The sequence below is a fragment of the Polypterus senegalus genome, chromosome 12 (genome assembly GCF_016835505.1).
Source record: "Polypterus senegalus isolate Bchr_013 chromosome 12, ASM1683550v1, whole genome shotgun sequence".
Lineage (NCBI taxonomy): Eukaryota > Metazoa > Chordata > Cladistia > Polypteriformes > Polypteridae > Polypterus > Polypterus senegalus.
Window position 1 is genome coordinate 85,899,277 of NC_053165.1, and position 14,430 is coordinate 85,913,706.

Genomic DNA, 14,430 nt, shown 5'->3' on the forward strand with positions numbered 1-14,430 from the left:
TTTTAACCCTTAAACCACGGGACCCGGCTATAGTCGGTATCTAATGGAATTTGCCAGCACGCCGGAGCCGAGTATCTTTGGCGATGTACATTCGTTGAACACGGCAGCTGGCTCTAATCAGTTCCCAGTGCAATTTGCCAGTACGCCGGAGCTGACCAGTCAGTTGAGCAGCCAGCTCATGACCACTGGCGCCCCCTAGCGAATCAGCATCACTGCCCCTGGGATTCAGCCGCAGCACTAGACTAGCCTGCCAGCATCAGCGTTGGCCTCTGTGTGCCCATGTGCAGCCATTTCAAGCGCAGTTGGCACAGTTGGTGATTTACTGAATTTCATCAATGGTGTCAGTTGCACCTTGTACAATAATAATAGATTGTTGTGGTAGGTTTTGTTTATAGTTTTTACAGTTCATTGGCAGTGTGTAAAATGATCAGGGTTGCAGTAATTGTGATGCTCTTTGAATGAAAAAAAATGTGTTCCATTACAATTTCACTTTTTCTTGGTGAATTGTTTCCTTAAAAAGTGCAGCAAAAAAGTATTTGGCGTCCAGGGGGTGGATTAACCCCCAAAGTATGTGGCAGTTTAAGGTGTAGTGTGTGGCCGGGGCCCTTGTCCGGTCGGGACGCCTCCATGCTGGGAGGACCAGGGGAGCAAGTGTGGCAGGTACGTTACTTTCCCTGGGTTGCTAGATGTTATTTTTTATGATTATTTAGATTTCCTCCTGTCTTAGCACAGCTGGTTTAACAGTAAAATGTGAAAACGTCCCATGGGGTGAATATTCCTCATAGGCACTGCACACGTTATGTTAATATGAAGAAGAGTGAGAGCAGGTTTGTGCCCCAGCGAAGGACTGGCATCGTCATCAGGACTGGTTCCTGTCTTTTTCCCTCTAATACTCTATTGGTCAATTGGGTTCAAACGGGTTCATTTGTTATTTAACAGGTGGAATGTTTAGTCGGGAATCTATTAAAAGTGCTTGTCAGTTTTTAAAGTAATTTCCAGGACATGGCTGGTGTAAAACTTCCGGACTAAGATAATTTCAATAGCATGCAGTAATACTTGCTTTTTCATTAAAAAATATATATATTTATTTATATATGCATGTATGAGCAATTATCTAGTCTCTTAATCTACTCTTGAGACAAGATCCCTCACTGAATTTTGTAATTGCTCTGCAGAGCATCCCGTTTCCATTAGCTGGCAAAAGGTAAATGGAAATACATCAGGAGAAATGCCTCCCAAGTACAGGAACCACAAGAACAGAACTAATGGAGGGGCAAGGAAGATGGAGAGGCGAAGCTCCTCCGGCAGATGTAACCGGCAGCCAAGAAAGCTCGGGGTCATTTCCAGGTCGTTAATCTTGTGCCATTCACGAAACAGCGACGAGGGCTCGAGCCTGGAGGAAAAATACACGGAGTGCTCGGAAAGTGACCAAGTCCGGGGGAAAGAGGAGACGACACAGGGCAGCAACGTGCAGAGCCTGAGCGACACCTACTCTGGAGAGCAAAAAGCTTCACAGAATGCGACGAAGAACGGAAGGAGAACGTTTTCATTTAAGGTAAGGCGAGGGCTGACGTTTCTTACTGTAATTAGCCTAAAGCGGAGAAAGAATATCCTGCTATTAAGTCCCTCATTGTTATCAATGTATTGTGGAATGCTTAAATGAATGTGCTATTATAAGGCATTAAGTTATTTATTATAGTTAGAGATATAGTAATAAACCTAAAGTATCTGACGGCAGCAATGTCAAAGCTTCTCCATACACGTGTACGAGAATTCAAGTGTGTGTTAAGGATCTGAACAATGAGGACGAGATCTTTTCACTGGCATTCCCTCTGGGGATATGGAGCTAAGCTAGAAGAATTATCGTATTGCCTGCAAAAGAAAGAGCTCTTTTATAAAGTACACATTTATATATATATAAACTTTTAACATAACATAACAATACGTGACATAACAAAACATAAATGTCACCAGTGCGAAATCACCCAAGGCCCCATCTCTCATCATTTCATGTCGCCACATGGAAAGGCTTGTCGTCAAACCGGGGTAACAGAGTCAGGTAGCAGAAGCTTATCCATTTGCATTAAAGGAAACGGCTCTTCTGTGAGGCCACGAGAGCAAACGGAAGGACTGGGAGATTAATAGGAGATGAAACAAAGCATAACCAGGAGTACATAAGTGACAAAATCATACGACTGCACTCTGAACTAAAGGAAAAGATCTGGGTAACCAGAAATTATGATGGAACTTTGACATCACTGTCGTTTTTTTTGTTTGATAAATCCGCAACCTCGGACAATTATGAGACTGTTATACCCCACTAGCTGTGTAAGCCCGTGCTATAAAAAGCCCAGGGTCCTAGAAACTATTGAAGTCATCAGAAAAAAAGCGTAAATGTACAGATGTGAGGTAATTGAAATGAACTACTCTGGGCGTCTCTCTCGCCTAGAAGGTTTCGTTTTGCCGACGTGCTCGCCTCGCTTCTGCATTAGCAGCTAAGCGTCTTTGTCTTTCCTCGGGAGGATTCGTTTTGCCGGCGTGCTCGCCTCGCTTCTGCATTAGCGGTAAAGTGTTCTTGTCTTTCCTCTGGAGGATTCGTTTTGCTGGCGTGCTCGCCTCGCTTCTGCATTAGCGGTAAAGTGTTCTTGTCTTTCCTCGGGAGGATTCGTTTTGCTGACGTGCTCGCCTCGCTTCTGCATTAGCGGCTAAGCGACTTTGTCTTTCCTCGGGAGGATTCGTTTTGCCGAAGTGCTTGCTTCACTTGTGTATTAGCGGCAGGAGGAAAAGCAAAAGGGGTACCGTTTTGCCGATGTTAGCAGCTATGCGACTTTGTCTTTCTTTGGAGGTTTCGTTTTGCTGATGTGCTCACTTCGCTTGTGTTATTAGCCGCTAAGCGTGTTTTCTGTTTCCTCGGAGGCGGAGCCCTTACCCCGACTCCACCTCTCACTTCCGGTCCGGACAGACACACACACACACACCCACTTCCACGCATAGACGTTTATATATAAGATGATTAGGAGTCAAGGACATAACATAAAAAAGGGGTTTGCGGCCTCCAAAATAATCCATCTAATCACTGCACTACCAAAGTTACCTTACCCCAAATCAGCCAGACCCAAACGCTACCCTGCAGGCTTCATTCATCCTGACCAGGCCCATAATGAGGAAAAAAAGTTCAAAATGCTAAATTCGCACTGCAGTGGGCTGGCGCCCTGCCCAGGGTTTGTTTCCTGCCTTGCGCCCTCTGTTGGCTGGGATTGGCTCCAGCAGACCCCGTGACCCTATAGTTAGATTGTAGCAGGTTGGATAATGGATGGAAATGCTAAATTCATTGTTCTGTATCAGCAGTTCAAACATTTATTTCTCAAACGGCTTGTTTCTCATTACCAAACATCATCCATTTTCCAAACCCACTTATCCTGGAGCAGCTGACAAAATGGCAAAATGGTGAAAGGCTTCCAGACACACCCATAAAACAGGCCAGGGCCCTCCTAAGCCTGCCCAGAAAAGCTTCACCAAAGGCAGCCTGACTTGCCTACTCCACAGGTGGCAGGCTTCATGTCAGTCCAGGCTACCAAACATTGGGAGTAGGTTTTTACATTTCAAAATGTACCAAAATGCATCAAAGTTCCCCTCAAGTGAAAGAAAAAACATAAAAAATAAATGTTTGGCTTGAGAATCAAATCCACTAGAAATCTTTATAAAATAACAATTTATATAAACAATAGAATCAGTGTTGCTGTCTGATGGTAGTGAGAGCAGCTATGTTATATAGGTTGGAGACGCTGGCACTGTCCAAAAAGCAGGCGACAGAGCTGGAGGTGGCAGAGTTAAGACGTGAAGATTTACACTGGGTGTGATGAGGATGGACAGGATTAGAAATGAGCACATTCGAGGGTCAACTCAGGTGGGACGGTTGGGAGACAAAGTCAGAGAGGCGAGATTGTGTTGGTTTGAACATGTGCAGAGGAGAGGTGAGGGGTATACTGGGAGAAGGCTGCTAAGGATAGAGGTGCCAGGGAAAATGAGAAAAGGAAGGCCGAGGAGAAGGTTTATGGATGTGGTGAGAGAGGACACGATGGTGATGGGGGTAACAGAACAAGATGACGAGGACAGGAAGATATGGAAGAAGTTGATCCGCTATGGTGACCCCTAAAGGGAGCAGCCGAAAGAAGAAGAAGAAGACAAACAAAAAAAGAGCAAGAAAGGCACCCGGCAATGCAGTGTGAGAAAATCCACCCATCCATTCATTATTCAACTCGCTATATCCTAACTACAGGGTCACAGGGGTCTGCTGGAGCCAATCCCAGCCAACACAGGGTGCAAGGCAGGAAACAAACTTTCTGTCTTTGGACTGTGGGAGGAAACCCACAGAGACACGGGGAGAACATGCAAACTCCACGGAGGGAGGACCCGGGAAGCAAACCTGGGTCTCCTAACTGTGAGGCAGCAGTGCTAGCACTGTGCCACCATGTCACCCCTGAGCAAATCCAAATCCATAAAACAAGAGCGAAAAATCAAGAAGCCATAAGAGTCAATCCTCAGAGTGAACACAGCAGACTCCAAATGACCATGAGCCTCTGAAGGACCTGCTCTCAGCTCAAGAGACATAAAGGCTAGGGGGGCGGTCCTTCAGCAGTGACATCAGGGTGGCCACGCCTTTTGAGGCTCCACCCACAATACACAAAGAACACAAAGGAACTAAGTACAATGCATAGATACTAAATAATACACAAGCAGAACGATATCAACAGATAATGCATAATTAATATAAACATAGGAAAAATAATTCAAGATAAACTAGGATGGCACAATAAAGGAAAATGGACATACGACGGGGAGCAAACCATGGCTGTAACATAATACAAGGCAGGGTCATGGGGAAAATGCAGCCTCTCTCATCAAGCATTGGGTGCAAAGCAGGACAGCAACCAGTCCATCATACACACACCCACAAACACACACTCATCAGGCATTGCCAATCCACCTAACTGGCATATCTCTGGAAGGAAACAGGAGCAACCAGGAGGAAATCCAAGCACACACAGGGAGAACATGCAAACAAGCACGAGAGGCTCGAACCCTAGCATTACCACTGCGCCACCATCTACTTGTACACTAAATTGCTGGTTTTATTTGGCGTATTAGAATTATAGAATTATAAAATTCATTAAAAGAAATAATAAAATGCGTGTAGGGATGTTAATACTGTATATAAATCAGTTTGTAATCCATTTAAATTACCAGATTTTATATGTAATACAACATCAAAGGCTAAAATAGCAATAATCCTGAAAATAAATAATACTGAAAAAAAAAACAACTTTCTGACTCACAGACTCACTCACCCAATTTGAAATCAGCACCAAAACAAACCAGTATCCTGGGTTCAAAACCTGCACATTTATGTGGAGTTGGGACATTTTTCTGCATCCTTGCAAATCCCAAAGATGTGTGTGTGTGTGCAGTGAAGTGGTGGCGCTGCATTCCTTGTAATAAGGAGACCAGGGTTCAAGTCCCAGGCGCTCCCAGCATGGAGTTTGCCTGTTCTCCCTGTGTCTGTGCGGGTTTGTTCTCACAGTCCCATGGCATGTCCATCAGGCGGATTGGTGGTGCTAAACTGGCCCCTGCTGTCTGTGTTTGTGCGAGTGTGTGTGTGTGTGGGTGTGTGTATTTTCATTCACTCTGTGATGGGCCGGCCCTGCCCAGGGATTGTTCATCCCTTGTCTCTGATGTTTGCTGAGTTAGGCTCCTTCTCTGGGTAAGCGGGTTTGGTGGATGGATAGAGGAATTTTCAAGGTGTGGGTTTATGCAGGATTAATGAATGTAACAGACTAGCGTCGTGAGCGTGGTTAGATCCTGCCTTGAACCAGGATGGACGGCAGATCTCCATGGCTCTGAATGTATTAAGCAGGTTAGAGGATGGAAAGAAATAAAAACTGACCAGGAGAGTTTTAAGGAGAATTGTTTAACAGAAAATAAAATTCTAAAGCCCCATAAAGGGTGACATACTCCTGTAATGTGTTATATTTATGAACCTCTTAATATGGTACCACAATTTAATCCAGAAATCAAAGGGGAATAATGCATGAACTTTTATGATAACTTTACCTTTTCCCAGTAAACAGAAACATAACTCTTAGCTTTTCCATGTGCTGTATAATGTGGACCAGAAGTGCTTCTGCTTCCAGCTGCACAAGAATCTGAAACCCCACGGTCTACACAAAGAAGGTTTTGTTCGGGAGCCTGTTGGGCAGAAAACTTTGCTGCAGATCTAATAGGAAATTCCAGTGACGCAATGTCGTCTTCAAACCAGCAGCCTTTTTACAATCAGGTTATTTCTGGGAGATTTTAGGACTGTTTACGTTATATAATAACATCTACTACGAAACATCTTTCACACCTGCTGTATCCTTACCTATCTGCCCATTAAAGTGCTTTTCACTTACTCCATCTGTCTGTCTTTCTATTATATAATGCCTTTCACATCCATCTTTATATAATATAGTGCCTTTCACTATCCATAGAATAAAGTGCCATTTGTTATTTATTACAGTGCATTTCACTTACTTTCTATGTTTATCTAAAATATAGTGCCTTTCTATCTATCTGTTTATCTATTTAAAATAATTATTTTCTTGTTAAACTATCTAAAATTTTAATCTTGCCTATTACACTATCTATCTACCTACCCATCATAAATAATGCTTTTCTTGTTAATCTATTGTAGAGAAAAGCCAAGCAAAATGACACCTTTTATCGGCTAACTAAAAAGATTACAATATACAAGCTTTCTAGGCAACTCAGGCCCCTTCTTCAGGCAAAATGTGATCTACTGTTAATCTACTGAAAGTTTTAATTTTGCCTACTATACTATCTATCTTCTCTCTCATAGCCAGCACTAAGTTTATTTAGCAATCTGTACTACAGTAGCTCTCCTGTGGGATTGCACCAGTTAGGCTAACCTTCGCTCCCCAGGCACATCAAAGACCCTCAGGCACCCATAATCCAATATGTCTTCCTTCCTTAGACTACTTTTTGGTAGATCCTAATCACTGCCTGCAGAGAACACCCAACAAGACCTGACCCAGTCGTCTAGCCGTCACAATCTGGCCCTTGTTAAAGTCACTCTTGCCCATTTTTCCTGCTTCCAGCACATCACCGTCAAGATCTGACTGTTCCTCTGCTCCATTAGATAGATAGATAGATAAGAAAGGCACTATATGATTGATAGATAGATAGATAGATAGATAGATAGATAGATAGATAGATAGATAGATAGATAGATAGATAGATAGATAGATAGATAGATAAGAAAGGCACTATATGATGGATAGATAGATAGATAGATAGATAGATAGATAGATAGATAGATAGATAGATAGATAGATAGATAGATAGATAGATAGATAAGAAAGGCACTATAGATAGATAGATAGATAAATAGATAAATACTGTACTTTATTAATCCCAAGGGGAAATACACGTACTCCAGCAGCAGCATACCGATAAAAACCAATTAAATTAAAGAGTGATAACAATGCAGGTAAAAAAATGAGACATTCCACCCTTTGACAGGCGCCATTGAACGGAGATCATCAACGTGACTCACATCACTAGAATGTCGGGCTGATCGGTGCAGGTAGCAGGCTCATTCATTTCTCTCATTAAGTCCTTGGTGTGATGGAGTACAATGCAAATCCGTGTAACAAGTCAACTGAAGATTTCCGATGACATGTCATTCATTTACACTGGCACTGCTTGAAGCCTGGCATTGGAGTCATAGCTCTTTGAGCTTACGCCTGGAAAAACAGTGGTTGGTGCCATGGAAAGTGCAAATGGAGCAGAAGCTGAGTCACAACGAACAGGGAGTGAAAGGACAAGGAATCCGTTGGATAGAACCTGCTGCCCAAACGATAGCCACTCATGTGTAGAAAACACGGGGCCATCTCTGCAAAATTAAAAAAAAACAGCAGCTGTACAAATAAGTATTTCATTTTTCTCTTTTTGACTTGCTATTCTTTAACGTATTTTACATAAGAACCATACCATCCTTTCCTAGATCAATGGCGTTGCTTTTCTCTCCTGTAACCTGCTTACATTACTCCAGGATCACAAGGGCAGAAGTCATCCTGGCAGTAAAAGGCGCAAGGCATAAACTCACCCCACACGTGGTGCCCACCAACACAGAGAGGAAACCGCAAAGAGAGCATACAAAAAGAAACCTTAATTTTTTTTTCTCTCTTTTCATCTTCCGTTCGTTGTCGATCTTCCCTCTCCATCTTACTTGGGCTCCAATTCTCCCTAAGCTGCAGATGTAATCCCAGAGCACAAATGAGGAAAATGGCTGAACTGCACGCATCTGTATGTGTCTGCAAATCCAGTGTATCTCCCCATCAACACCTCAGGGTCGCTCGTTCGCACTCGCACCACATTCACCTACACTCACCGGGAGCCTGAGCTTAGCATTTCTAATTAAAAACCAGCACTCTGCCACGCCATGGACCCGTGACGTGCGACACCACAAGCTCCAAAGTGCAATTATTGAAGGACAAAATCTTGTTTCGCTGAAATGAATGCCTGAATGCTTGCATAGTATTCAGTTTGATTCACAATAACTAGAATAACAATGTCCTGACTCGGCAGGAAAACAGATAAATTATTCCTTGAGTGTAACTGGGAGACACGTGCAAAAAGGAAAAAAAAAACAAAAATAAAATAAACAATGCGACTAAAACTCGGATGAGAAGCAAAAATCCAGTCAAAATTCAGACAAGACACAAAAATTAATCACAAAGAGATTTCAATAAACGTTTTGAACGATTTATCCTCAGATCCGACCTTTTATCCCATCTGCTGATGAGCGAGGTCACGACCCCGGAGACCATGCCTATAGAAATGCGGGACTCAAAATGGCTTCCAAAAAATGGAAAAAGCTCTGCGACCTCAAAATTGATTATGGCAAATAACAGTTTGGTACAGCAGACATCCGACATGACTGGAAACATCCTAATTAGTAGATACGGATCACGTGTCCAGAGTCCACCGTCATACTGACGAAACAAACAGCTAAATGTTTTGACCACTATGGTTCTATACAATAGGAAAGGAATGTCCTGTGGTGACTAATTCCTCGATACAATCATTTAATTTTGAGGTATGAGTTTGTAACAGTTGCAAGACCCTCAGATTCACACCAACCTAAAATGGTGATTTAATTTAGTTTATTTACTGGACCGCAGAAACACATCCAGCCTTCACAATCAGGGACACGTAACACAACGACATAAATAAATTATTTGCAAACAATATAAAATACCAGTAACGGCACACTGCATGATAACGAGCAGTAAATACGCTTGACTTGAGCATTCCTAGTTTTCATCCTCTTTCTCTGTACGTTTACCATTCATTTGCTCAGAGGTTGATGCGCTTGTTGCTTCCTGAGCAGCTCTTCTTTTCTCCACCCTAGCAGCCCGTTTCTTATCTTCTTTCGTCGGCATCTTTTCATGTTAAAACTGATTAAGTTCGTGTTTGTGTTGCAATTACTTAGTACATTTTCTTTAACTTTTCACTTAAGCTGGCACTTAAGTCTTCAAGAATGATTTAAGATATGAAGACGTAGAGCAGTGAAAGGTGACCTTTTTCGAGTTGTGGTGCACTAAGTCCAAAAATTTTCTTTTGCGGCGCAACTGAGGGACTGTCCATAAATAAAGTTGTGACGACACAATCTATGGACAATCGCCTATAAAAACAGTTACTTTTACAAGTTTGAAAGACATTTGATTAATGAAGGAATCAAAGGATAAATCTTAAATTTAATAATGTGAACGTTGAGATTGTTTTTCAGCACATATGAGATTGATGCGAGGATCAATTTTCGAAAGTCAGACGCGCATTTCCTTGTCGATCATTTGAAGTCTCTCACGTTTCTTAGACTTCATTTCCGTAAGTGTTCCGTTATCTGTTTTTCCAACATAATATATATTTTTTTAAACATTATCTTTTTAATCAACCAAAAGTTCAAAAACAAATATTTTACAAAGGCTTTCGCGCTGCCCCTAGAAAATTCCACTGTGCCCGACAATGACGTAGAGGAAGTGACGGTGAAAGTGGTAGGGATGGGAATGGCGCCGTACACATACTCCGCATGACCGCCCTGCTGATAGCTGTTGAGAGTTCATTCTACATTAAAATAAAATAAAAATAAAGAGAGTAATTAAAATCATCACCCCGAAAGCAAATAGTAGATGTCACATGGTATATGTGTACCAAATTTCAGCTCAATAAGTCCAACGGTTTGCGGGCTACAGGTGATTTAAAATCCTGGACAGGCAAACAGACAGCCACCGTAGCATATTATATAAGAAAAAAAATGATAATAAATAATAATAAATACAATTTATATATAAAAATATAAAATAATAATACAAACAAAGAAGGCAAAAAACAATAAATGTGCACGCAGATTCCACCCCATTTACCCTGACAACACAAATACTAACTAAACGGTGAAACACGGAATACGACTGATGATAAGCACTTACGACAGATGTCCAAACACGGTCCAGTACAGCAGATGTAGATGATGATGTTGAACGTAATAGAAACCCCAGTAACATCCCAATGATCGAAATGGAAAGTTTTTATCCTGCCAGGTTTTAGTTGTTCAGTGAAATCTTGAAGTGATTGGTGGGAGGTCTCCCCAGACAAAGACACGTCAAACAGAGACAGAAATCACACGAACAAGCAGGCATGGGACAAGAACATAAATTCAGAAAAACTGTACTCCAAAGTGGTATTTGTAATCCAATTGGAGGAGGGGGCACGATGAAACATACAAAAACAATCCTTTCTGGCATCCTTCAGCTACTTTTTAAGGGTCGCACCTCATTACGTTTCTTTCTTCCAGCTAGCCTTGTAGCAGCCCAACAGTGCTGGGATGCTGGGATTGGAAGTCCATGCTAAGTAATGCTGCTCAAAGTTTAGAGTTTTAGGTAAAAAAGTCACTTTTGCAGGTGAATTATGCCACTATACACACTGTTTTGACAAATGTACCCGGAGCTATGAGGAGACTTAGTGTTTCAAGAAATATCCACTTCTAGGATCAGGGTCTTGGCATAGCAAAGGAGCTTGTGAATGTCTAGAATAGGTACGCTCTTATTATGGTTGCTGTTAAAAATTATAAGGGAACGAGAGGGAGAAACCAAGATACAAAAATGACGTTCTTGGAGATCCACATTAACTTTTCCCAGAAAGGCCACACTAGGGATCACCTCTGGAGGCCACCTGGTCAGTCTGAGCCATAGACTCCAGCTGCAGACGAGACACCCTGAAGCCTCAGGCTCATTCAGCGACCCGAGACACTCTGAGGCCCGTAAGGTGACGCCCCTGTTGTCAGTGTTCTCTTTAGACCCCGCCCACTCTCCAGCAATCTCAGACATTATCAGGTCTCACAACTAAACGTTTACTTAAACGTGACGATATGGTGTTACAGTGTACAGGTTGTACAATTCAAAAAGTTTTAAAAGTAACACTTTAAAGTACGACTTACAATGTCCGCTTTAAAAGTAAATGAACATATTATTTGCTGTTGTATTATTACCTACAATAAGAAACTCTCTAACTTTACTAGGTTAGATTAGATCAGGGGTCCCCAACTTCGGTCCTGGAGGGCCCCAGTGGCTGCAGGTTTTCATTCTAACCTTTTTCTTAATTAATGACCTGTTTTTGTTGCTTATTAACTTCATTTGAATTAAATTTAATTGACTTGATTTTTAAGATTTGTTCCCCTGAATTTCTTCATTGTTCCTCTGAATTGTTTTATTTCTTTCCTTAAATTGCACCCAAAGGGAAATGAAATGTGAAATGAGCGAGCCAACAGAAGACCAACTAAGTCAGGGCCTCAAACTCCAATCAGTTTCACTCCAACCTTAATTAGGCACTCATTTTTGTTGTTGATTAAACCCGTTCTTTAATTACATGGCTTGTTGCTGCTCTCATTGTGCAATAGCATGTATATATATATATATATATATATATATATATATATATATATATATATATATATATATATATATATATATGCTATTGCACAATGAGATATATATATATATATAAATGCTCAAAAAAATTAAAGGAACACTTTGAAAACACATCAGATCTCAATGGGAAAAAGAAATCCTCCTGGATATCTATACTGATATAGACTGGGTAATGTGTTAGGAACGAAAGGATGCCACATCGTTTGATGGAAATGAAAATGATCAACCTACAGAGCCCTGAATTCAAAGACGCCCCAAAAATCAGAGTGAAAAATGATGTGGCAGGCTAGTCCATTTTGCCAAAATTGAATTGCAGCAACTCCAAATTGTACGCAGCACTTTGTATGGCCCCTGTGTTCTTGTATACATGCCTGACAACATCGGTGAATGCTTCTAATGAGATGACAGATGGTGTTGTGGGGGATCTCCTCCCAGATCTGGACCAGGCCATCACTGAGCTCCTGGACAGTCTGAGGTGCAACCTGGTGGCATTGGATGGACCAAAACATAATGTCCCAGAGGTGTTCTATTGGATTTAGGTCAGGAAAGTGTGGTGGCCAGTCAATGGTATCAATTCCTTCATCCTCCAGGAACTGCCTGCATACTCTCACCACATGAGGCCAGGAATTGTCGTGCACCAGGAGCCACTGTACCAGCATAGGGTCTGGCAATGGGTCCAAGGATTTCATCCTGATACCTAATGGCAGCCAAGGTGCCTTTGTCAAGCCTGTAGCGGTCTGTGTGACCCTCCATGGATATGCCTCCCTAGACAATCATTAACCCACCACCAAACTGCTCATGCTGAATGATGTTACAGGCAGCATAATGTTCTCCATGGCTTCTCCAGACCCTTTCACTTCTGTCACGTGCTCAGGGTGAACCTGCTCTCAACTGTAAAAAGCACAGGGCACCAGTGGTGCATCTGCCAATTCTGGTATTCTATGGCGAATGCCAATCGAGCTGCATGCTGCTGGGCAGTGAGCTCAGGGCCCATTAGAGGACATGGGGCCCTTGGGTCACCCTCATGAAGTCTTTCTGGTTGTTTGGTCAGAGACATTCACACCAGTGGCCTGCTGGAGGTCATTTTGTAGGGCTCTTGCAGTGCTCATCCTGTTCCTCCTTGCCCAAAGGAGCAGATACTGGTCCTGCTGATGGGTTATGGACCTTCTATGGCCTTCTCCAGCTCTCCTAGAGTAACTGCTTGTCTCCTAGAATCTCCTCCATGCCCTTGAGACTGTGCAGGGAGACACAGCAAACCTTCTGGCAATGACACGTATTGATGTGCCATCCTGGAGAAGTTGGACAACCTGTGCAACCTCTTTAGGGTCCAGGTATCGCCTCATGCTACCAGTAGTGACACTGACTGTAGCCAAATGCAAAACTAGTGAAGAAACAGTCAGAAAAGATGAGGAGGGACAAATGTCAGTGGCCTCCACCTGTTAAACCATTCCTGTTTTGGGGGTCATCTCATTGTTGCCCCTCTAGTGCATCTGTTGTTAATTTCATTAACACCACAGCAGCTGAAACTGATTAACAACCCCCTCTGCTACTTAACTGACCAGATTAATATCCCATAAGTTTCATTGACTTGATGCTATACTCTGATTAAAAAGTGTTCCTTTAATTCTTTTGAGCAGTATATATATATGTTGATTTTCTCTTTTTTAAGAGCGCTGTCAAAATGTTTTGGGGACCCGAGCAGATCAGCTTTACTCAGGCCTTCACCTTTCTTTATTTTCGGATATTATATGATTAACAGTGTTGGTCATGTTTTGCTGGTCACGTTTTGGTTCATTTTGTATCTCATGATTGTTTGGATGCTAATTAAGGAAAAAGAAACAATTAAGGTGTCTGAGAATTCAAGAGCAAGCCAAATGAAATGAATTAGGAGCAAACACAGGTTGGTATTAAAGAAAAAGGATAGAATGAAAACCTGCATCCACAGGGGCCCTTCAGGACCGGAGTTGGGGACCCCTGGATTAGATAATCCCTGGGAGAAATTAAAAAATAAATAAAGGTAGAAAAAGAAAATAGATAAAGGTAGATTTTTGTGTCGAGAATAGTATTGTATAGTAACAAAGACTGAACAAGGACAACTGTGACATAAACAAGCAAATGTTCTTCCTCCTTCCAACAACAACAACAAACATTTATTTCTATAGCACATTTTCATACAAAAAAGTAGCTCAAAGTGCTTTACATACTGAAGAAAAGAAAAATAAAAGACAAAATAAGACAACATTAGTTAACATAGAAATGGAGTAAGGTCCGATGGCCAGGATGACAGAAAAAACAGAAAAAAACTCCAGACGGCTGGAGAAAAAAATAAAATCTGCAGGGGTTCCAGGCCACGGGACCGCCCAGTCCCCTCTGGGTGTTCTACCTC

General features: G+C 42.0%; 1 protein-coding gene across 2 annotated transcripts in view; it reads left to right on the forward strand.

Moving 5' to 3' along the window:
* The window catches only part of il16 (interleukin 16), a 114,492-nt gene that overhangs the window by 32,973 nt on the left and 67,089 nt on the right, over positions 1-14,430 (forward strand). For both annotated transcript variants that reach the window (XM_039772758.1, XM_039772759.1), the window contains exon 2: positions 1,176-1,555. In XM_039772758.1, the coding sequence (XP_039628692.1) occupies positions 1,229-1,555 (327 nt within the window). In that variant the 5' untranslated portion in view covers positions 1,176-1,228. The remainder of the gene's footprint in view (positions 1-1,175; positions 1,556-14,430) is intronic.